The sequence below is a fragment of the Mytilus californianus genome, unplaced genomic scaffold (genome assembly GCF_021869535.1).
Source record: "Mytilus californianus isolate M0D057914Y unplaced genomic scaffold, xbMytCali1.0.p SCAF_9, whole genome shotgun sequence".
Classification (NCBI taxonomy): domain Eukaryota; kingdom Metazoa; phylum Mollusca; class Bivalvia; order Mytilida; family Mytilidae; genus Mytilus; species Mytilus californianus.
The window spans coordinates 96,760,258-96,786,769 of record NW_026262745.1 but is presented as its reverse complement, the minus strand read 5'-3'; the positions used below and the strand labels follow the sequence as shown (position 1 = coordinate 96,786,769).

General features: G+C 32.3%; 1 protein-coding gene across 1 annotated transcript in view; it reads left to right on the top strand.

Moving 5' to 3' along the window:
- The window catches only part of LOC127714077 (zinc transporter 9-like), a 30,750-nt gene extending 4,506 nt beyond the window's left edge, over positions 1–26,244 (top strand). Inside the window, exons 4-18 of the mRNA XM_052220022.1 lie at positions 409–499; positions 1,962–2,054; positions 2,640–2,725; positions 4,087–4,160; positions 7,401–7,480; positions 7,960–8,062; positions 8,919–8,974; positions 10,608–10,743; positions 17,222–17,261; positions 17,997–18,068; positions 19,039–19,249; positions 21,031–21,093; positions 22,400–22,526; positions 23,284–23,397; positions 25,410–26,244. Coding sequence (XP_052075982.1) covers positions 409–499; positions 1,962–2,054; positions 2,640–2,725; positions 4,087–4,160; positions 7,401–7,480; positions 7,960–8,062; positions 8,919–8,974; positions 10,608–10,743; positions 17,222–17,261; positions 17,997–18,068; positions 19,039–19,249; positions 21,031–21,093; positions 22,400–22,526; positions 23,284–23,397; positions 25,410–25,454 — 1,391 coding nt within the window. The 3' untranslated portion in view covers positions 25,455–26,244. The remainder of the gene's footprint in view (positions 1–408; positions 500–1,961; positions 2,055–2,639; positions 2,726–4,086; positions 4,161–7,400; positions 7,481–7,959; positions 8,063–8,918; positions 8,975–10,607; positions 10,744–17,221; positions 17,262–17,996; positions 18,069–19,038; positions 19,250–21,030; positions 21,094–22,399; positions 22,527–23,283; positions 23,398–25,409) is intronic.
- Positions 26,245–26,512: the final 268 nt, after the last annotated feature.

Below are 26,512 nucleotides of genomic sequence, written 5' to 3'. Positions count from 1 at the left end.
CAATTACAACTAATGATTAATTCATGTTCTCCCATTCTAGTAGTTTGTTAATTTCTCTAGATCTGAGACACAAATAGGACAATATAATCTGGACAATTAAAACCAGAAATGTAATGTTCCAAACTTGTAGAAATTTTCAGTTATAGACACTTACATGTAGATTTTAGAATTACATCAAAAAAGAAAAAATCACAAATACAGGAGAATTCAAAACTGAATTAATTTTTGAATTTTACTATTTTATTTTTGTTAGCATCAATGCTTAATTTTATATTTTGCTGAAGATTAAAATTCTATTGATCATTCGAAAAGTATAATTGTATATCAGTTTTAACTGATTAGCCATACTTGCACCATACATGACAATGATGAATTACAGAAGCTATCTGTCATTTCACTTTATTTTAGTCAGGACGAAGAAACCATTTGACCATAAGTATGTAGAGAATATTTATATAGAACCTGGTCGGGCCATGGTGGAGTATCTCTTAGTATTAAGGTTTGTTTTAGTTAAGGAATGTATCTCCCTGAGACTCCCTCATGCATAGTTCTGATTCCTTGTAACGGTTTTGCTTTACTTTTGGTTCTTATTGGCATTGTCAGCTCTTCTACATATGTATTAGGTCCAGGGCTTCCAAAACGGTCGTATTTTCTGGACAAGTCCGATAGATTATATAAATGACTTGTTGTGCCAAGGCTGAAACGGACATTTTAATATAGTTCAGAAAAAAAATGAAGTTTATGCGATCTTTTTGACCTGACCTTTGTCCTTAAACAGCCACACATTTCCGATCATATAAGTGACATGATGAATAATTACTATCAAAACAAACTCTAATTAGTTCTCTGACAGCTGATTTTACCTGTTCAGGCGACAGGTAAACTATTTTGTACCGGACATTGATCGGTCTATTAAAAGTTATTTTCTTAAATGTCAGCGGTTTTCATATAATTAATTTAGTCAACAAGATTCAGATTACCAGAAAATGTATATAAATATGATTTGATGAAAATTTGATAAGGTAGTAATAAAGGTTTTAAGTGAAAATTGTCAGAACCACGTTGTTTGAACTAGTACACTCATGCGCATGTGGGCAGGTGTGAGATTAAGTTATGCATCTGAATTTTCAAAATTGTAAAAATATCATTGATACCTTTATCTAACATTCATTTTGAGTCTTTTCCTGTTGAAATAACGCAGAAAGAGCTACTTAAACTCAATCGTGCTTTGTAAACGTACACAGATTTTACGTATTCGTCTCTGGTCCGTGTTTTGCCATTGTCTCGTCAAATATTTTTGGAAGCCCTGATTAGGTGTTGGACTTTCTATTATTTTGGCCTCAAGCATCACTGAAGCGACATTAATTGTCAATATGTGCATCGGGTGAAATAAAATTGATACTGTTAATGTTAATATATTGTACTGCTCAAACCTTGGACAGTGGTGTAATAAAAAATTACAAAAACCAGTGATTACTTTATTAAAGTGTGACCTGCTCTCTGTACATATTAATATCTTGCAAAGTTACTCTAGTTGAAGGATGCATGTTTGGCAGTGTGGAACATATGAATATAGCAATATCTACATAGCCACACCTAGTTAAGTACATTCACTCAAAGGTACAAATTTATTGAACCGGATTTGACTATCCTATAACATGTATAAGTTATAATATTTCATGCATTTTCAGAACAAACATCCCAAAGAACATGAAGAAAAATAGCAAAGGTCAAATAGAGGCCAACACACAGTGCTTATAAATATACACAAGTTCATACAGTATGTTGAGCCATAAAGTACTTCCAAGTCTAAAAAATGTTTTAAAAAATCAGCCATAAACATGATAAATATCAAACTCTAAAAATGACAAAACTGGAAAATTTAAAAAATAATTGTTGATTGAATTACCAGTTTGCTTGTTTGTACTGTAAGGTTTGAATGACTTTGCTTCTTTATTTAGAGAGCTGAATGAGATTCCAAAGTACACACGACGTAGTCCATATGGTAGCGGTAAAAGTTTGACGGTTTATAAAAGGAAAGACATAGAAGAACTGTAAGTTACAAATTTCTTTGCAGCTTGGTTAGATTTTGACATTTCCATTGATCTTTTTCTCACAGAGTCAGCAAAACTTCTAGAAACTTTTTCTCGTCTTTTACCATATTTAGCATTATAAGGATTGAACACGTTGAAAACCAAAAGAATAAATTATGCTTTCATACTACTGTGGATTCAAACTGCTTAGAGTCTGAAAAGACCATATTTTGTGCTCCACCAGTAAGATCAAGCACAGATTTTACTTGACAAGACTCAACATAATCTTGACAGTACTTAACTGTACTTGACTTTGGTCTAGACTTTACTTAAAAAGTCTAACTGAGTACTTGATAATCTTGTTATAGTTTAAAAAATGTCTTGACAAATGCTCGACCAATGCTCCATCAGTCTCAAATCAATCTTGACCAGTCTTGACCAGTCTCAACTCAATCTTGACCAGTCTCGATCAGTCTTAACCTTTAAATTTAGTCTCGACTGGGAAGTGACATAACAGTGCAACATAAGTACAATTATTGACCCTCTTAATATTTTGTCAAAGTTTTAAATGAAAACCGTAACTGTTTCATGCTTTCTTCTTATCAGTGCAATAAAGAAATATGGAAGTCTGGAAAAATTGTCAAAAGAAAAAATACTAAGGATGGCACAGCTTCAAATGAGATACAGGAAATGTAAGTTAAATTCAGTTGATATTTAAAGAAATGTTGATGAATAACATAATTTATTTCAAGATCTGTAGAGCTGGCGAGATGACAGTATTCATCTGTTTATATGAATAAAAGAAAATGTGCAGTAAACCATTATGACAATGAGACAGCAACCCAACAGCGAATAAAATCAAAAGATTTCTAGAGGTTAACATATGGTCTTCAATGATAAACAATTGTCTATACAACATGATACAATATGTCAATCTCTATGAGTGAAAAAATGCTGATAAAGGATATTTTAATGCAATTCGTTTAGAACGATAATTTTTTGTTGGACATTGACAATTATTTTGAAGGGTTAAATTTCCACATTCTACCAGTCCGTAACAAAGGAAAAACCACCATTTTGAATTCTGATTTTTTTATTGGTATTTAATTTCTCTAAAAATAAATAAAAAAGTCACATTTGTGCCTCAAAATCTTCTTTCTGTCAATATTTAATCCATTCAAAAGCGTCGGAAAAGTGTAAATACGCCTAGTGTTTATGTTTGACATCCGGAGTATATCTATGACGTCACATTGTTTAGATGCCAAAGACGATGTAACAGATTGCAGACTTTTTCATTTATGGCATGTTGAAGCCAAAATATTTACTAAAATGGATTTTTTTTTTATATGGGCCTTTAGAATGGAGATAACTGTATTGGATTTTAAGCTTCGTATTCCTTGATTTTACTGACAGTCCCAAATATCCTTTTGTACCCACAAAATTCATAAAAATTGGCATCCCCCGAATAATAATGAATTCACAGTTCATGATATTCTCCAAAGTCAGCATATTTTGGATATATTGTCAAAGCATGATGATTTTGTACACTTTTTGGGCCTAAAATCTTTACAAAAACCTTGGCCTCGTACCGTCTAAAATGTTCTATTACGGTAAGGTCCCAGGGTTAATATTGTATTCCTAGCACAACAATGTTATATTGAACAGGGGTTGCAGCCAAATGTATCTCTGCAAAAAACTTATAAATAAAGCACAAACTACTGGTAGTTAAAAAAGTTTTAAACTCAATGGTATGAAAGAAGGTATGCAGAAAAATGAAAAAGACTACTAGTACTGTAAGCTAGCATATCAAAATCCAGCTCTTCTCAGTGTTAGTCAAGTTAAAAGTAGGGTTAATATTCATATCACATCAAATTATTCTCATCCTGATTTGCCACTAGACATTAAACACAAATTCACCATCATCATCATTGTGGTCATCTTCTTCATCATAATTATCAATGTCATCATCATCATTTTAATTTCATTGTAATGTATTCCATTTGTATATTTACAAAATAGTCTGACAACATTAAAATTATTCTTACTTTTTTAGTTCCATTTTCTGAAGCTTACTACAAAGATTACATTGACAAACATTACATCTACTATGATAAAAAACCTGAGCAGGTATGTATTGTTTCATATTCTGATATACAGTAAAACCAGTATACACCAATCTTCTATTTGATTTTACTACAATTTACTTTTTTTGTGCCAATAGACTATTTTCATATTACCGACTTTTGACTCTGGAGTTTATATTTTTTCAACAGATAACCTTCTCTTTGGTAGGACATCCTGGTACTCGGCTAAGTAAGAGCCATGTAAAGAATAAAAATCAAGCTTTCAATCGGTGCGATTTTGGGGGGAAATTATCTGTTTTATATTTTCTATACACAAAAAAATAATCAGAAAACTGTATACTTTCCTCCCAATTTGCAACGCTTATAGGTTTGATTTTACTTCTTTTGGTTGCTCTTACTTGACAGAGTACCAGGATGTCCTACCACAGATTAGGTAACCTGTCGAAAAATTATACAATCTGGATTCAAAAGTCGGTAATATGAAAATAGTCTATTGAACTTATTATTTTTATGGTGTCGTGGATTCATTATTATTCGTTGGATACCAATTGTCGTGGATTTCATGGTTATATTTTAAACCACAAATTTAAATTTTCAACAAAACACAAATTTTCTATTGGCTGTTATGCAGACTTTGGCAAAACCATGAAATCAAATATCCACAGAAATGCATTTTTCCCTTGATCCATAAAAATTGGTATCCATGGAAATAAATGAATCCACAGTATCTTATTTTTTCTGAAAAAAAATAATACATTGATTGATTGTTGGTGTTTAACGCCACTTTCAGCACTCGCAGCTATATCATGGTGCCAAATATTCATTGGTGAAGGAAACCAGAGTTCCCGGATAGAACTACAGACCTTCATCAAGAAAACTGACAATCCTTGTCAATTAAGATTGGAGTTAAAAGCACCTGCAAGATGCAGGGACATATTGTCACATGAATAAGAGGAAGATTCCTTATTGATTTTGAGGTCACTATATTCAAGGTCAAGGTTACATAAAAGTTGTGCTGAAAAGTTGTTTCTGAATGCTTTGGCCAATACAGCATACATAGGATTGCATCCATACTTGAATATACTATCATATATAATGAAGAGTAGAACCCTATTTATTTCCCAACATTAAGGTAAAAAATACAAAAAATAGACCTAAATTTGTGTAGGAAAGTTGTTTAATTCAAACACTACATTAGTATTGAGATTGCCACCTTACATGGAAATATGGTCACAAATAATAAGAAAAATATTCCTATTGATTGTTAAGTCACTAGGTCTAAGATCAAGGTCATAGTAACTAAAATAGATTTTTGTACTACAATATTATTTTCTGAAATCGTTACTGAAAGAGGAATTATATCTTTCAAGTAAACAGAAAGCTTTGCCCCTTGAGGGGTGTGGGGTAAGTGCTTACTAAAGAATTTCTAATTATATTAATAAATTTGAAAGAAAATTTTACATTCTTAAAAATCAGTTCAATTCTTCAATGTTGATAGACATTGCTAAGTTTTCATATTGATCCATAAAAGGTGTAAAAAGGCCATTTCAAATGATAGTTCATTTAAAATATAATGTCTGAAAGTAAAGCCTTATATTGTCTTACAAATTAATTCATTTTAGTTCTGCATATCCCTTGATGAAAGTTTTACAAAACAATTTTGTATTCGGTAGCATTAATGTTATTGTTTGTAATCTCCAAATCTAATGCATTCTGGGTATTTTCTCAACTTTGCTCTGTATTATTTGGTTTAGTTAAAATATCCCCCAAAAGAACGTTCAAGCAATTATGGTATAATAAAAATTCAATGAGATGTAATTACCAGTCAGGGGACTTACTTAAACGAGTGATTTTTCTAAATCACTGATTCAAGTAACATTATGTCCATAAAGGTTGGAAGTAAGAGTTGTCTTTCTTTAATAATCACCTATTTAAGTAGTACAAATTAATCACTAGACTAAGTGATTTAATTTTATCGTAGCTTTAAATATAGAATACTAATGATCCAGGGACTAATTATGTTGCTAAAATTATCAGAACCAACATCTGTGTTGATAGGATGACCGGGTCATGTCAGGTGATGACCTTGTACTAAATCTAGGATAATGACATAAAAATCACTTGTTTAAGTATCATACCTCAATTTCCTTCCGAAAAATCACTTCTTTAAGTATCATTATTTTAATAACCCCCACTAATTTCAACACCCCAGAACAGTGAAATTTTGATCGCGAACAGTAGAATTTTATTACATAATCTATAAGATGAAACCTTGAATTTTACAGGAAAAATACTCCCACTGCTGGGAAAAATCTGTTTAGAAAGTATCAGTTCATTATGTAAAGCCATCTTTATAGCATTTTTCAACTAAAATAGAATGTGCAGCTAAATGATTGCATCAAAGGCATAAACCTTGCTGCTTAAAAGAAGCAAATGTTCATTTTTTTCAATTTCACTAATGAACAGATATTATCTAAACCGATGCATTTAAAATTTTGGTAAAACTACAAAATCACAATTTGTGACAAAACTTCGAATTTGCTACTTAAATAAGTGATTTAAAAATCACTTATTTCAATAAGTCCCCTAACTGATTACCACTTTTATAATTTGTAAGAATCAAAAGATCAATTTAATTCACCAATAATTACATTACATGTATGTTTCACAATAATTCGTTAGTTTGATTGGCTAACGACAATTGCTGGTTATTCAAAAATTAACCTTCATATCAAAATGAAATGATACATTCGTGATGACACGTGCTTCTACAAAAAAGTGCACAGGTAAATAAAAGAAAAACTTGATAAAACTTGTCTTTATGGTCTTATTAGCATAAAAACGTAATTATAAGAAATGAATGCTTCTTTTTGTAATTTTATTGGGGTAAAGTGTTGATTGTGCACATATTTAAAGAAAGAAGCGCTTCCGAGCTTCATACAAAATGTGCTTCGGTCAACACTTTTACACCCCAATAAAATTACAAAAAGAAGCCTTCATTTCTTAAATACTGTGGATTCATTTATTTTCGTGGATACCTATTTTCGTGAATTGAGGAAAACTTGCATTTTCGTGGATATTTAATTTTGTGGTTTTGGCAAAGTCTCCATACATTACTTTAGAAAAATTGTAATTCGTTGAACATTTAAATTCGTGGTTCTATATCCACGAAATCCACGAAAATTGGTATCCAACGAATATTAATGAATCCACAGTACATGATTTGATTTGTCCTTTAAACTTATTGGAACCAAAGGAAAGAATATTGCTATGTTTTTTTCAGCAAGCAGAAGATCAAAAAGAAGGACACAATAAGTGGACGTGGACAGGCACCGGTCAAGTTGTTGTTTCCTCTATATGTGTGTAAGTTTATTTAAACAGTATAACTCGTGTGAACTTAAATCTTGTTTATTCTGAAATTGATTTTTTATGTCTCTCCTTTGACAAGCTCATTAAAATACAGATGCTGTTTCTACCGTTTGCTTACAAAGATCTGGCTATGCTCCTTTCTACTTTCTGTTTTTAAGACCTTTGAAAACCAATGACAACCTCTGAATTACAGGCTCCTGACTAAGGCAGGCACATAAAGAATATGGTGTGGTTAAACACTCAACCCTCCCCCTAACCTGGAACAATGGTGTACTAGTACAACACAAGAACATACTGTAAAAATCAGTTGGAAATGGCTTGACCCACCTAATCGGCAGTGATTAGGCACGAAGCCGAAAAAACAATAACATAAAGCCAAAAGATACTAACTACCGATTTAAGACGTACTACCTGTATATATATAAAATAGTCTTTAATTTTATGTGAATGATAGCTGTAGTTTTCTATTTCAGAAATTTTTTCAATGTGATAATTAAAGGCTTTGCCTGGGCTTTCACAGGGTCATACAGTATGTTTTCGGAAATGATTCATTCAGCTGCAGACACTCTAAATCAGGTGAGTTTGATTTAGACACTTAGTGGTTGTCAAGGAGTTTCTTTTTCACAGACAATCTTGTTCATGGGAGCATGTGTTGTAAAAAGACAGGAAGAAGATGTCAAAGAATAGAAGAAATACAGACAAAACATTGACTAAAAGAAACAGTTCAAACCAACAACAGTCTACAAATTACTATACAGAAAACAAAAAATTGGACAACTTGTGGGCTCTTGAATGGTGGGCAGTTTCTGCTTCACTAGTGGTACCCATAGTGTTAAGAAGAAAATAAAGAGATTCTATCACTGTTTCCTGCAAGATACAATATTAAATCACTCGGTATAGATTCAATTTTTCAAATTTTGATACCTACTCAATATGCAGTGGTAGAATTTGAATATAATGGTTTTTTTTATGATATTGTGACAAACTTATGTGTTCTCTTTTGATAGTCTGCTAAAAATTGTGTTCTCTTTTGATAGTCTGCTAAAAATTGTGTTCTCTTTTCATAGTCTGCTAAAAATTGTGTTCATTCCATGTGACATCATCAATTCATGTTTATTATGCCATCATAGCAGCACACCAAGACACAGCATGCAAATTTTAGGTCAAAATTGACTTTTAATCATTCAGAAACTAAAAACAAGCAAATCACATGCTGATCATGTTTCATACCTCATGCACAGCCTCCACCACTTGACTCTGACATGCTACCATATACATGACACAATGTGGGCAAGCAAGTAAAAAAAGTAAAGGATAGAACCTTTGTCTCTACAATTGAAAGTAAAACATTTTAGTAAGAAGTTTTGTAAGTGTAACTGATCTTCATATTTTTATGATACCCTTAAACTTGTGGTTTAATGTTTTTTTACAGATAATTCTTGGTATTGGACTGTACCAGTCATTTAAAAAGCCTGATTCTGATCATCCGTAAGTTTTGAAATTACCAATTAAGTTCCATGGGTTCAATTTTTCTTTATTAAATTGAGATACATGTATGGTTTTTTGCTCATTGTTGAAGGCCATACTGTACCTGCAGTTGTTTAAGTCCACATCATTATACCCCCGCTTTAAAAAAAGTGGGGGTATACTGTTTTACCTCTGTCTGTCTTCCGTCAGTCCATCCATCCGTCAGTCCATCCGTCAGTCTGTCTGTCCCATGAATATTTTCGTCGCATTTTTCTCAGGAACTACTTGACAAGGATTTCTGAAATTTAGTTTCAGGGTTTATATAAGTAAGTTACACCCTGTGATGCGTTTTCAGATTCATCACTCAACAACTTCCTGTTTACGGAACACTTGTATTATTTTACACATGATAGCCAAGTTGAAAATTTTCGTCACATTTTTCTCAGGAACTACTTGACAAGGATTTCTGAAATTTGGTTTCAGGGTTTATATAAGTCAGCTATACTGTGTGATGTGTTTTCAGATTTATCACTCAACAACTTCCTGTTTACCGAAATATTTCGGCGGGGATATCATCAGTGAGCAGTAGCTCACAGTTTTACTTGTTTGTTCTGTGATGGATGGTTATCTCATTAGCAATATCATACCCCATGTTCTCATTTAAACTGTTCCAGTAATTAGTAAGCTATTACAGAAAAATAATTAGAACTCTTTTCTTTATATCTGCTATGATATTTAGCCTGCAACATTTTGTCATGGAAGTGAGACATATAGATTCCACCACTGCAACAAGTGTGTTCAGATATTTCTCCACTTGAGACATTTAAATTTTAATATATTAAGCGCGACGCTTGCCGAGCTTTTTAAATAATTAAAATTTAACTGTTGAGAGTGGAGAAATATCGTAATACACGAGTTATAGTGGTGGAATCTGTTTCTCTATTAATTTTTATCCTTCCTTTTCAAAGATTTGCAGGACGTTGTGTTCTTTATATGTAATGTCATCAGGCATAGTTGCCTTTTTTAATGACATCACAATAGGAAATTCAGAAGAAACCAAGAAAATTTGACGTCAAATTTAAATTTCGACCAATCATTTGCCAAGAACAGTAGTTTCACTAGTGTGGAGAAAAATTTTTTCACAATCAGTTGGGAAATGTGAAAATAGTGAAAAAATTAGAGAAAAAGTGATCCTACATTGCATCAGCATTGTCAATGTTTAGGTTCAGTCTGCGGTTTAGGTATTTTAGACATTAAACTTTGTCAAACCTTCTTGGAATTTTAGGAAACTTGGACAGAAGCTTTTAAATGATCAAAAGATCAGATCTCCATTGTTTTTGCAGTTAACATTACACTTTTACACTGGTTGCAAAATCACATACTAGACCCAGGGTTCCATGGAATTCTTTACACACTTACATTTTCCTAATTACAGTCTGCATTCAACATGTTCAATTTTATATAATGTAACCAACAATCTTCAGGATAATTAATTTGAGTTCCATCAAAATATTCTTATTTCCACTACTTATATGTATTTAAAAAAAAAATGCAAACTTCTTTGATAATACTCACTGATTTTTATTGCTATATTTCAAAGGATATGGTCATTCAAAAATAAATTTCACCAGTTTTATCACATGTTCTTTTGTAGATATGGGTATTCTAACCTCCGACATGTGTCCTCTCTGATCAGTGGAGTAGGAATTTTCTGTATAGGTACTGGTTTTTCTGTTTATCATGGTATCCAAGGACTTCTCCACCCAGAAGAAATGGGATTAAATATATGGGTTAGTATAGAATGACATAGATTTTTCTCGAAATCTGTTGTATAGTTGTAAAAATAAGAAGATGTGGTATGATTGCCAATTCAATGAGACAGTACAACTCTCCACAAGAGACCAAATGACACAGAAATTAACAACTAAATGTCACCTGCCTTCAACCATGTGTAAAACCCATACTGCATAGTCAGTTTTAAAAGGCCCCGAAATGACAAATGTAAAACAATTCAAATGAGAAATCTAACGGCCAGATTTATGTACAAAATAATCAACGAAAACAAATATGATATACAGCAACAAACGTCAACCACTGTAATACAGGCTCCTGACTTTGGACAGGCACATACAGAATGTGGCGGGGTTAAACTAGTTTGAAGGCATTTCCCAAAGCTTGTATTGATAGGTCAAATAATAGCTATACCCCATTGCTGTCTGTGCTTTTCTCAGAAGGGGAAATGCCCCCATGAACTCATCGATCTGAACTAATAGACACTGTTTATACTACAGATTTATAGGGGGATTTTGTAATTCATACCTGCTCACCATGGGTTACCACTCCTGCTTACTCCAAGAAATTTGTTTGATAAGGCTCAATATAAACATAAATATAAATATATATAGATAACGACCACGTGCAATTGGATTTTTTCTAGGTCTGTTTGATTTCATACTGTAGGTTAAAAAGTTTGTTTATCATCATTTTTTACTGTATAAGAATGATTTGATTGTGGTCAAATCAGTCAACCAAATGGTTCATCCTTGTTTCACTTTCAGTGTTTACATTCTTTTCCTTTTAATAGCTGACCATCTCACAGGTCACATGAATACAGATTCAATGAAGTCGAATTATTAATAATTCATCAGCAATGTTTCTTAGCTTATTTTGACAAAATTGAACCAAATTAGCTGCTAAAAGCGAATTATTATTTCACTTTTTCACTTTCTTTTGACGATTGAACAAAAAAAATATTATATTTATTTTTTTGTATATCTCGTAGCTAATGCCCTTTAATGCCCCTACTCCTAATCCTAAGATTTTGTCCAAATAATTAATGCTTATACTTAGCTCATTCTTCCAAGGTATTGTATGTTCAATTCTTATGGTTAAAGAAAGGAAAAATAGAATCTGCTCCCTAAGGTGGACACATGGGACCTTCTATAACTTTTTTCTCAATGTGCCTTCTCATCATGCTCATACCTTGGATGTTTTTGAAATGACAAAATTAAGATTTGATACATCATTTTCATGATTTTACCATTTTTAGCTCACCTAGTGATCTTTCCTCATCACTTGGCTTCAGTCATCCGTCATCGTCGTCCATCATCATCATTCTCCTCTGAAACTACTTGGACAAATTTAACCAGTTTAAAAATTGTGTCTAATGACCCCACCTGCCAACCAAGATGGCTGACATGGCTAAAAAAAGAACATAGGGGTAAAATGCAAGTTTTGTCTATTATTTTGAAAACCTTTATAAATAGACAAAATCTGACCGGAGCAGAAATGTTCAGAATGTTGAGCTCTACCAATTGTTCAAATACATGAAAATTGTCAGACGACTACTTACAGGAGTAATTGCTATTAAATGACAAATTTTATCATTTTATTTCATTTTTAACCGGATTTTCGAAGGAAAAATCGGTTATTGATTTGGGGATGTACGTTTGACAGGCAGGTGGGTGGGCAGGTTTCGTCTGCCAAACAGTGTCCGTTCATTAACATAAAAACGCTTTAAAAATTTAGATATGTTGTTTCCTGTGACTAAATAAAGGTCAAGTTCAATTTTCACGATTTTAGCTTTTCTCGTTGTTGAGTTGTAGACCTTTCAGTAGCCAAAAGTGATATTTATTATATGATTGAGTTATTTTTCTTTGATCAGAAATGGTGTAATTAATAAGTTTATGTATAGATAGTCTATCAATGATTGTATCTGTTCAATTGATTTTAGTCAGGAGCCGTCAAAAATTTCTTTATAACTATTTTTTTAAGTCATGTGTGTTTTAAAGGTTGATGTCAAAGTTGTTATGTGGTATTTTATATTTGTTGTGTGTGTTTATGTTTAATTTCTACTTGATCCTGTTTGGGGGGTCCAGATTTGCAAATATGATTTTCATTAGATAATAATATAGTTTTATTAAAGGATAAATTTCATTACATTACATTGTGTAGATAAAGTTATTGACATTGATAGATAAGTTACAGATCTATATTAGTTTGTGACAAATGAAAGAAAAATATTGGGAACTATTAATTATATATATAAAGTTTGATTACACTAAATGTTTTTAAATGATTTTCACCTGTTATCCAGATAAGAAAGCATGTGGTTAATATCAATCACACAATTATAATTGAAGTGGCAGATTTATTTGAAAATTTTCTGTTTCCTAAGTGTTGATGATGATAAGCTCTGTAGGACAGTATAGATATAGTTTGAAATTTACTGTTCATTATTAGACGTTTTGAAGATAATTTCAGATAAGTTTTATAGATTTTTAATTGCCTATTATCTTGAAAACTATAATAGAGAGAAATTTTAAATTGCAAAATTACCAGCAAGGCAAGTTCTACAAATAAGTCTGCATTGTCGAATTTGTAGGTCGACTCCTTATTAGACTTATTGCTCTTTGATGATGATTTTTACTAATTTTTTGCGTTTTTAAAATAGCCTTATATCTTAAAAATTATAATAGATAGATAGAAACTTAAATAAGCAAAAATGATCAGCAAGACAAGATCTACGATTAAAACTATATGGAGGAATTGTCCGACAACTCCTTAATGAAATTATTGCTCTGTAATGACAATTTTTACCATTTTTAGGCAGTTAAGCTGCCTTATGCGAGCACCCTAGATTTGTGTTCTACCCAATAAATACCATTGTTATTATCTAGCTGGCTATTATGTTATTTATAACTAATTGGATATTTTTTTAATACATTTTGTACTTTTATTTCTGGAATACAAAAAGTATGACCAGAAAAACCTTAAATGATCGTCGAACTACCCAAAACTTTTGAAGTTGCACATAGGAAGTAGAGCTCAATAGAAATCCGTACGTAGTTTATTATCCCCTGTGCTTTTGGCTACGATGTCAAAGAACAATTGTATGAAATATTTCATCGCCGAAAATCGGTAATTACAAGTCGTTTATATTTCCCAAATGGCAAAATGTGCAGGAATATTGTTCATGTACAACAAATCTCTTTGATAGAGGAAATAAAGTTATATAAGTGGGCGGTAATTTTTAACTTATCTTGCCAAATAAGGTTGTTGTTATTTTATGAATGAAATCGACATTGATGGGATGTTTTAAGTAATGTGGACAACTCGTCCCCGTGACAAGTAGGACCGAATCCACTCAAACCGTCTAAGAAGACAACTTTGACCGTTTGTCAGATTTACTTAGGGTTTCATAAAATATTAGACTAACATGTCTAGCGGAGCCATTAATCTTATGTTTGTGCATTGGGGTCTATTTAGGGGTATTTGGAGGGGCCTGAAGTAGGGAGGGGTTTACTATAGAACCCTATGGGATTTTATTTTTTTTAATTTTCAAATGACTATTTCTAGAAAACAGTAAGTGATAGACACATGCAGTCTTCAGTAATGAGAACAGGACAATAAAAAGAGCAACCAAAATATAGGGTGAGTCCCTAGGGGTCATCCCAACCCCCTTCAATTTGAAAATGTACTTTTATCTTGTAAACCGTCACGATCCCCACCCCTAAACCATATATATACTTGTATGGGAAAATAAAAGAAATCAAATGAAAATAATTTGGGGGAGTCCCCAGTGTTGTCCCACCCTCCTGTTTGAGAACTTGAAAATGGTCGAGATCCCCACCCCTAAACCATATATATTCATTATGAGACAATAAAACAAATCAAATGAAATATAGGGGGAGTCCCTAGGGTCACCCCACCCCCTCCTGTTTGAGAACTTGTAAATGGTCAAGATCCCCACCCCTAAACCATATATATTCATGTATGGGACAATATAACAAATCAAATGAAATATATGGGGAGTCCCTGGGGTCACCCCAACCCCTCCTGTTTGAGAACTTGGAAATGGTTGAGATCCTCACCCCTAAACCATATACATTCATGTATTGAACAATATAACAAATCAAATGAAATATATGGGGAGTTCCTTGGGTCACCCCACCCCCTCCTGTTTGAGAACTTGGAAATGGTCGAGATCCCCACCCCTAAACCATATACATTCATGTATGGGACAATAAAACAAATCAAATGAAATATAGTGGGAGTCCCTGGGGACACCCCACCCCCTCCTGTTTGAGAGTTTGTAAACAGTCAAGATCCCCACCCTTAAACCATATATATTCATGTTTGGGACAATATAACAAATCAAATGAAATATATGGGGAGTTCTTGGGTCACCCCACCCCCTCCTGTTTGAGAACTTGGAAATGGTCGAGATCCCCACCCCTAAATCATATATATTCATGTATGGGACGTTAAAACAAATCAAATGAAATATAGTGGGAGTCCATGGGGACACCCCACCCCCTCCTGTTTGAGAACTTGTAAACAGTCAAGATCCCCACCCCTAAACCATATATATTCATGTATGGGACAATATGACAAATCAAATGAAATATTTGGGGAGTCCCTGGGGTCACCCCACACACTCCTGTTTGAGAACTTGGAAATGGTCGAGATCCCCACCCCTAAACCATATGTATTCATGTATGGGACAATATAACAAATCAAATGAAATATAGGGGGAGTCCCTGGGGTCACCCCACCCTCTCCTGTTTGAGAACTTGTAAACGGTCGAGATACCCACACCTAAACCATATTTATTTCTGTTCATTATTTCAAAAAGATTTGAATGACATACAGGGTCAATCTCCTAGGTGTCACATATGCATATCACTTTACTAGACCAAACCAATATGAACTGGACTTTGCCCAATGTCAGGAGACCATGGGAATGACGAATTATGGGGGCTTTGTTTGGGAGACTTCGTAACGGCATCCTGTTACAATTATTTCTTGTTTATTATAAAATTTTAGTGATGCAAAAAATGAGTCTAGGTTAATTGAATTTACTTTAATTATTTATTAAATTATTTCTGGGCCTTTAATAATTTTCATTTATGGCTCATTTTAAAGAAAACATATAAATTTTTCAAGCAGTGTAAAGCCCGAAAATGTTTGACCAACTGTTTTATAATCACCTATCATTTTATTCCAAACTTGGTATGGAGTAACATCATGCACTTGGGGGTGAAGATGGGGGTCATTTACATTGATATATGAGTTGCTTTTGAAAACCTTGATGAAATATTAATTAATTTGCCTTAATAATCAATTCATTTAATGAACATAAATGTACAATATACGAATGTTTAATGTTTGTTCTTTCAAATCTTAAAAAAAAATTGAAGCAACACTGCCACAGTTTTCCTAATTACATTTGCATTGGTTTTTGGTTAACTGCCTACAGCGCTTACAGTGCTTTTTTATGTTTTGCCTCATATGATAAAAATTATAATAGATAAGTAGACACTTTAAATCACAATAATGATCAGCAAGGCAAGATCTACTAACAAATCAAATTGTGTCAATATAGTGAGTAGACTGTCACTCTTTATATAGGAGTGATTGCCCTTAAATAAGGATTTGTTTTACCCTCTTTTGTGTTTTGAGCAAAAACTAAAGAAGATAGAGAGAAACTAAACAGACTAAATAATCAGCAGTACAAGATCAACAAAACAGAGATTTTTGTTATGAAATTTATTCTTGTCTACAATGTTGGTCTTTTTTGAATATGCACATAGACCAAGGTAAGCGACACAGGCTCTTAAGAGCCTTTAGTTATGAATTCACTGTCATTTTATGGCTGCATAACCCATGTAAGGTATTGTTTTAAACTGAAACTGTTATGTTTTTATTAAGTTCATAAATTAAAAATTTTATGCTGCATATATAAGAGACACTCTGCAATAAATTTTATTTTAGGGTCGATTTGGTCCGACTTGTAATTTCTCCTTTCTTGATTATTACCTATATTTTTTTTCAAAAATTTGCCCGCAATCTATTTATTGTTGAATAGGAAACTTCAAATCAGGGAATAAAACTTTTAAAAAATAAAATATAACCTCCATGTACTGTAATTTAAATGATTCCTCCTCCAATAGAATCAATATATAAATGAAATATTTAAGGTGGTACTGGTTCAACACTACAGGGAGATAACTCTGTAAAAATCAGCTGAATGTTTTAATCATGTTCTATTGTTATGGTAATATTAAGCTTCTCAAGGATCAAAATAAGTGTTTGTCAAACTGCTATATATCCTAGGAAATTTTTCTTTAAAGTGTGTGGTTCAAGTTTTTGGAAATTTTTTAATTTTTGTCAAAGGGTTAAAGTAAATATTTCGTCAAAATTTTATGCAAATTAATTTTAGTCAAAGTGTTTGGTACCACCTTAATAATATATATTTATTTTCAGGCACTTGGTACTCTAGTTGGTAGTTTGGTATCAGAAGGAGGTAGGTAAATCACTGTATTGTGGATTTAGTTATTTTTGTAGATACTAATATTTGTAGTATTGAGGAAAAAATGAATTTTTGTCGATATTATATTTCGTGGTTTTGTCAGAAACATGGAACTACATAATGTACATGATTTTAAGTCCTTGTCCTGATTGTGCTATTGTGATCGTAAAAATAGCACAAATAAAACCTAATCTGAATTTTTGAAAATTTACATTAGGAAATTTGTTGGTTCCTGATATTTAACTTTTCCAAGGGAACAATCATGAACACTGATGATGGTAAGCAAAAAAGATTAGAATCATGTTTTGATGTTTTGAATTTAGCTTTGTTTTCCTCAGCACTCAAATTATTTGGGGGAATGGCACTCAAATGATGGGGATGGGGGAGGGGGATGGAAGGCACTCAAATGATGGGGATGGGGGAGGGGAATGGAAGGCACTCAAATGATGGGGATGGGGGAGGGGGATGGAAGGCACTCAAATGATTTTGGTTGGGATTGAAAGCACTTAGATTTATTAGATATGAGTGGTTGCATTTTCCTTAGAATTTCGTAAGAATGAAAACTTTTATTGCATGGTTGGTTGGGGTCTTCAAAAAGTGCCTCCTATCCCCCATCATGCATTTAATTCTGGAACACACGTAATGGGAATATTGTAAATAGTAGAAGCAAATATATTTAATACTATCACACAATGCTTATCTGATAATAGTTTTATAATTTATTTTCAGCTACACTGTATTTAGCTGCTTCTCAAACACGGAAGAGTGCTAAAAAAGAAGGAATAAAGTTTTGGAAGTATGGTAATTATGCAATTAAAAACATTTTTTCACAGAATTTATAGATCTGAAAATTTGACTAGTTCACCATGTTCACTCACAACAAACATTTCTGTAAAATTTTTAATAAATTGGCACTCAACGAAGCACTTATTCGTAGAATAGCTTGTAAACAATCTAGTAAAGGAGTCATACAAGTGAGAGGTTTAGGGTTTAGCTAGCTATGAAACCAGGTTTAATCCACCATTTTCTACATAAGGAAATACCTGTACCAAGTCAGAAATATGACAGTTGTTTTCCATTCGTTTGATGTGTTTGAGCTTTTGATTTTGCCATATTTTGAATTTTCCTTATAGTTCGGTATTTTTATAATTTTAATTTTTTCCAAACTATCCAAATCATTTAGGATCCAGTGGGTGTTGTTGGTTGCTGTCTGCCATATTTGTTTCTTGTTTATTATTTTTAGCACAAACCAGCTCATTGGTTTTCTCATTTGAAATGTTTCACATTTTGTCATGTATTGGCCTTGTATAGATTACTTTAATGTTTCACATTTTGTCATGTATTGGCCTTGTATAGATTACTGTAGGGTATGGGCTACAAATCTATTTTATTGTTTGTTTGGCCTTCAACAACTTCTTTTCTTATTTCACAACCCACCCCCTTTCTTCCCCACACACACAAAAAAAGGGGGGGTGTTATGACTATTATATTATGTGTCTATAATGAGAGAGAGAAAATGTTGATTTTGACATCAACACATAGGACAGTGCATAACTTGTTGAAAAGGACACAGATTGGAGACCAGAGGGAGAAAGATTTGTGACGTCTATGACACAATATCAAATAGGACACAGATCTGAGGAAATCTTTGGCCTGGTTTATGCTAAAAATAATAAACAAGAAACAACAGATTTGTGGCTGGACATAGATTTGAGGCTATCGTATACCAGTATTTAAAAACATTGATTAAACTTTTCGTTATGAATTTCAGTTTGGCGTGGATATGATCCTAATACAACAGTAGTGTTGTTAGAAGACTTAGCAGCAGTTTCAGGTGTCATAATTGCATCAGGTTGTATTGGTTTAACATGGTATACTGGTAACCCACTCTATGATTCTGTGGGATCAATAGTAATAGGAGGATTATTGGCAGGAGTAGCAGGTGTTATTATCAAAACAAACTCAGCAGCATTATTGATAAGGTGAGAACTGGTGTTATTGTTGTTTTTTTAACCAAACCATCTCAGTGGTCTTGTTGTAGTGTGCTCACCTCATGTTCTTGAGGTCCTGAGTTAGAACCCTGGTCAGGTCAAACTAAAGACTTGAAAAGTGGTATTTGCTGCTTCTTTGCTAAGCATGCACCAAAAGAGTAAGATTAAAGAAAGAATGGCTCATAGTCAGAATAATGTGTCCAACAGAGTAAGATGACATGCCTTCCTGTGGACTGGTACCTTGTGAACAATCAAGTAAGATTTATTCCCCAAACATTTAGTTATTGGATGTTGCTAACATTATATATATAAGAGAAAATTCATGTTGTTTTACGTGTTGTTCCGGTTGCTCAATCGATTTTGTCAATATAATGAACTATAAACAACTGTCAATCAAGTGGAAGGTTTAGCTAGCTATAAAACTAGGTTTAACCTACCATTTTCTTTTCAAAAAATGCCTGTCTACTTGTTGCATTGGTTAATAACGTTTGATTTTTTCAGTTTTTATGGACTTCCACTTTTGGAATTTACTTTGATTTTTTGCATTTTTATGCCCCACCTACGATGGTAGAGGGGCATAATGTTTTTCTGTCTGTGCGTCCGTTTCTTCGTCGGTGCGTCCATTCGTCCCTCAGTCCCGCTTCAGGTTAAAGTTTTTTGTCAAGGTAGTTTTTGATGAAGTTGAAGTCCAATCAACTTGAAACTTTGTACACATGTTCCCTATGATATAATCTTTCTAATTTTAATGCCAAATTAGAGTTTTGACCCCAATTTTACGGTCTACTGAACATAGAAATGATAGTGAGAGTGGGGCATCTGTGTACTATGGACACATTGTTGTTGCTATATTTTTTTACAGGTAAATAGATGGAAATTCTAAAAAGCAAACTAACAAAAATACCGAACTCCGTTGGAAATTCAAAACAGAACGAATAACAAATCGAAAACAACTTTCATATTTCTGACTTGGTACAGGCATTTCCTTATGTAGAAAATGGTGGATTAAACACGGTTTTATAGCTAGCTAAACCTCCCACTTGTATGACAGTCGCATTGAATTCATTTATATTGACAACAATGTGTGAGCAAAAAAAACAGACATAATAGGTAAAATCATAAAAAATTGGGGTACAGCAGTCAACATTGTAATATAATCTTAATCACTATAAAAACAAATAACTGTTTCAACAAAGAAACACAAAATGGCATATAGACAAATTACATAAGGATAAATGAAAGACAAGAGTTCAAAATTGACCATAGCGCAATAAGACAATGGCGGGATGTATAAGTACTGAGCCAAATCAATTTATAATATTAATTTTAGGCAATGGAACAACTATGCAAAGAGGGAACTTTTCCTCAGCATTATGCAACATATGAATATTAAATCATTTATGGAACTAATGTTTAGAAAAATTCCATTGTATGTAGACAATTGCTGTGCAAACTTTAGGAGAATACCTGCCTAGAAGGCAGGTAACTCTTACAGAACTGACACTAAGAAACATTATACAATTACTGTAAATTCAGAAATTATTGCGATGTTTTTATTATTGCGAAAAATGCGACAGGGTTATAATCGCAATAATTTGAACTCGCATTTTGAAATTTTTCATATGAATTAAACAGGATTTTTCTCAATATCGCAAAAATTAAAATCGTATTTTAGTCTAAAATGACAAAATCGCAATAATAAATGCACGCAATAATTTCTGAATTTACAGTACTCTTCTTTTTAAAACAGTATTTATTTTTCTTTTTTTTCTTAGATCTATACCATTGGAAAAGAAAGATGAGATTAGTAAAGATCTGGAACAGGACAGAATGATAAGGTAGCATTTAGATCAGTATTTTTTTTAAATTTCTTGGCATAAAACAAAACTGGTATTAATGTTTTGGGATCATAATCCAACTAGTCTTGGCGTACGAGCAAAACTGTTTAGATATAATTTTTTCACTAGTTTTGAAGGATGTACAAGGTATCATATTTTTTATACCCTGCTTTAAAAAAGTGGGGGTATACTGTTTTACCTGTGTCTGTCTTTCCATCTGTCCATCTGTCAGTCCGTCCATCTGTCTCATGAATATTTTTCATCACATCTTTCTAAGGAACTACATCATAAGGATTTCTGAAATTTGGTTTCAGGGTTTATATAAGTCAGCTATACCATTTGATGCGTTTTCAGATTGATCTCGCAACAACTTCCTGTTTACCGAAATATTTGGGAGGGGGTATCATCCGTGAGTAGTAGATCTCAGTTTCACTTGTTTGTTTCTATATTCCTGATTTAATTCCTATTGTGCTGATCCTAAGATACATCTCTAAGGGGTCCACTTTGATACAGTCCCAAAATTTCAATATTTTTAGCTCTTTTTTTAGTCAATGTCAATTTTGTCATTAATTGGCTTATAACTTCTGTTGTCTGTCTGTTAATGTTAGAAGGACATTTTCTCAAAGTGTTGATACTGTGGTGAAGATTTTTTGAAAACATGGAAGGCATGACCTTTACGGATTGGTTTAATTTAGGAAAAACTTATTCTCAACAACTGCTTAATCAATTGAAATCAAACATGACAGATATGTGTTCCTGTGAAGGTCTTTAAGGTGGTACATAACACTTCAGGGAGATAACTCTGTAAAAATCAGGTAAATGTTTTAATCACGTTTTATTGTTTAGTAAATTTTAAGCTTCTCAATGATCAAAATTAGTGTTTGTCAAACTGCTATATATCCAATGAAATTTTTCCGATAAAGTGTGTGGTTCAAGTTTTTTGAAATTTTTATATTTTTGTCAAAGGGTCAAAGAAAATATTTTGTCAAAATTTTATGAAAATTAAACAAGCCAAATTAATTTTAGTCAAGGTGTTTGGTACCACCTAAACAGGAGCAGTAACTGTTGTGCTGATCAGAAATCCAAAATGGCTGCCAGCAGAGGTCAAAGATGAATTTCTTTTTTTATAATTCCAAAATTGAATATGTAATTCTATATAATTCAGTATTACAATGGACAAAAAGATCTAAAGCTTGCAGAAAAAAAAAATACAGTTCTATAAAGTTCAGAAAATTACTGATCTTTAGTATTGAAAGTGCAGACTTTCTTTAGAAATTAAATGAAAGATGAAATTTTGTTATTTAAGATCTTTACATGATGTAAAAGCCACAGAGATGGGTGGTCAGTGGAAGTTCAAGGCTGAAGTTGATTTTGATGGCAGGGAAATAGCCAGAGCATACCTGTATAAATTGGATATGGAACAGTTGTTGAAAGTAAGAACAATGTAAAATCAGCTTTTGGAATCTGGTTTATTTAAGGAGTATGATATATACATGTATGCTTTGTGAGAACATACCACATTTATTTAGAGAGACCGAAGCTTTTGTCATAGATTTCACTCAACTACATGTCAGGGATGGGGTAATTGAAAATGTAATGGTAATTAAGTGTAATGCATTACAATTTTCCATGTAATTAAATGTAATGTGTAATTGAGGATTTTTTAAATTACATGTAATGGTAATTTAATTAATTACATTGAAAAAAGCATGTAATGCTAAATTACATTCCAATTACATTTCAATTACATTATGTACATGTACTATTTTGGTGTTTAGACTATACATGTATTAACCAAAAATGTAAGTGGAATGAAATTCATATGTGGTGAAAATGGCTTATTCAAATATAGCCAGTCTTTTACATTTTTTTTTTATTTTGAGTACATGTATCATATCCATTTCATTGGAGATATGCATTTTGTAATTAAATTGATACATTCAAAATATAATAAATTTCTAAATTTAATCAAGAAGCTCATAGCAATAAAGCCATTGCAATAAAGCAAACATCAATCATCAAAAATGGAGAATTTGTTATTTGTCAAAATTGAAAATGACTAAGTGCAAAAATCAATTCAAAGAAAAAGTACAGGAACTCTTTGCACTTGAAAATAACAAAACAAAGTAACAGTGCTTTTATTGCTGTTCTTGATATAAACGTCACAATGAGGCCTTATGTTTGTTTCAGGAGATGCAGGACTTGCAGACGTCGACAGATGCAGAGGAATTCATGTTGAAACATGGACAACAGTTAATTGATTCCCTTGGTGAAGAAATCGATAGAATTGAAAAATTATTGAAGGTATTCTTACATTACATTTCATGGTTGAGTTGCCATATCCACTCAACCTTCTGTCCACTGGCTAAGTTGGGTAGAGTGGACTTGATGATGGTGCTCAGATGTTCACCCCATTAAGTGGAAATGTTTTTTCTTTTCTTTCATCATAAGACATGCACTAACCAAATTCAGGCGTGTATAGTCTGTGGTTTTATTCTCCAAAATTAAAGCTGCCAGGCAGGGGTGCAGATTATAGAGTACGATAAGCAAGAAATAAGAGAAAAACTCGATTTCGCGAGGTTTGTTTACGTTCTGCCATGTTTGTTATTGAAATTGTAGAGGGCGCACTTAACATTTTCAAAACTAATATTTCACCTAACCAATATTAATGTGCAGTTTTGATTCAAAATCCATTATAAAGTGTTAAATTTTAAAATTAAATGCTTCATTACAAATTTCTTCTTTCTTTTCACAGCATTGCATAGCATAAACTGAAAACCACTTGTATTTAATGGAATTAAAAAAGTGTATAAGTCAGCTGGGAACCAGCTTATGTATTATGATGTATAAACTACAAAACGTAATCTGTTATTTGTTTCGTTTTGGTGATTCATACTGACACATGTGATTTGTTTTAGCTTGAGATCCTTCAAACATTAATATGATGGATATGTTTAACAGTATTTTACTAAAGGATGGAACTGTTTTACTTTCAAAGTCGTATTCAAATGTTATCTATTAAGTACAGATTTAGAAATAAAAAAGGATGACTAAATAAGAGAAAAGTAATTAAAGAAAACATCTACTTCAACTGCGTTGGTTTTATTTATCAATAGAAAAGAAAGGATATGGGGCATCCATCCATGACAAAAAATCAATACATTCACAGCAAAAAACACATTAAGAAAAGAAACAGCACTTTTATTGCTGTTTACTTGTACTTACACCAGGCATGGGGTAATGCAAATTTGTAATTGTAATGCATGGTAATGCATTACATTTTTCCAAGTAATTGCATGTAATGTGTAATGCAGCAATTTGTGCATTACATGTAATTGTAATATAATGCATTACTTTAGCAAAAAGTTTTGTAATTTCATGCATTACATGGCATTACATGTCATTACTTTTTTCACATACTACATCTTTAACATATTGTTGGAGTTTTAACTAAACCAAATTTAAGATTTCTTGATTAACTAAGAATAGGTTAATCATTAGAATATATTCTTTATTTCATCTTATTTCATACATTTTCCTGCATTAAAAGATTGCTATTTGAAAAGCATAGCTGTATTGTTGTCATAAGATCAAAGAATATCTTTGTTTTGCTTAAATAAAAGATAATTAAACTTTGTTATAAAACACTAATTAGTTTGTTTAACAATCAATATTTCACCATTTAGGCAATTGTTCATTAATTAAGGTCTATGTTTATTTTATAATTAGGAAAGTAATTCACAGTAATTAAATATTTCGTTTAAAATTTTTAAAAAAACCAACAAAAAATATATTTATAAAAGTAAAGTCAACATTAAGTTAAAATAATTAAAAATTGTAAAAGTCAAATTAAATAGACTTTTTACATGTATACTTATATTCAATTCATGGAACAGTTACTGCATATGCTAGAATCTTTTGTGACTTCTAGTTGTATTTCAAAATGTTTAATTTTTCTATTCACTAATAAAATTTTCAAATGTAATGTGTAATTCAAGGCATTACTTTGCAAAAGTAATTGTAATATAATGCATTACTTTGATAAATGCATGTAATTGTAATTGTAATATAATGCATGGTTTGGTCAAAGTAATTGTAATATAATGCATTACATTGCAATGTAATTCACCCCATGCCTGACTTACACTAAGGACAATTCAGTGTACAACAATTATTTCTAGCAAAGACAATAAAACAACCATTGACTACATTTGTATTTATTTATGCCAATAATAAGTACCCTTACTATAGATGATTTCAGTTGACATTTGATAAGAGAAATTTCTAAAGCATTAATTTGTTTATTTATTTTTCAGTCAAAATATCCTGAGATAAGACATGTTGACCTTGAAGCCTTGTGATAATGGCAAATTATATCTCATCTTATGACAGTGTGTGTATGTGTGGTATTACTCTCCTAGTTCAGTGTTTGACAGAAGGGATAAGGCAATAATCTGTGTCCACACTTATGTAATCAGTTTATTTATATCTGCATCACATACACATATTATTGCCAGGATTGTTAAACAATCTATGTTCATAGATCTCTTAAATGATTTTATGTATTGAATAGACCACTTTCTAGTTATGTCCTTAACCATAAAAGTTCGTCAATATTGCACGCCTTTATGACAACATTTACCAGATAGAGGAGACCACCTGCATCCCTGCACTTTTAAAGTTCATCAAGCCCCTTCGTGATCGTCATTATGCAGGATAAACTAGAAATAATTGTTGTTCCGTAGGTACTTAATTACAATTCCCTAATGACAGCATTGCTGATTATCAATTATAAGAAATTAATTTGCCGAATAAATTGTGCAATATAGCAACATATTTCTTCAACTGCTCGCTCAACATGGGAAGGAAGTGACCATGCCCCTAAACACACGAATGCTGTTCACTAAAACCAAAATTTTTGATGGAAATGCAATGAACTGGAAAGTATTCTATTATCAGAAAACACCATATGATTTACTGTCATAACAAAGATTAAAACTAAATTCAATGTAGCATACCTGCCAACTTCTTAAAATCTCCATTAGGAATGTGATGACAAATTTTAAAACTAAATTCAAAGTAGCATACCTGCCAACTTCTTAAAATCTCCATGAGCTATTTCAGGATAAACTTTGAATTTAATTTCAATGTAGCATATATACCTGCCAACTTCTTAAAATCTTCATTAGGGATGTGATGACAAATTGTAAAACTAAATTCAATATAGCATACCTGCCAACTTCTTAAAATCTTCATTAGGGATGTGATGACAAATTGTAAAACTAAATTCAATGTAGCATACCTGCCAACTTCTTAAAATCTTCATTACGGATGTGATGAAAAATTGTAAAACTAAATTCAATGTAGCATACCTGACAACTTCTTAAAATCTTCATTAAGGATGTGATGACAAATTTTA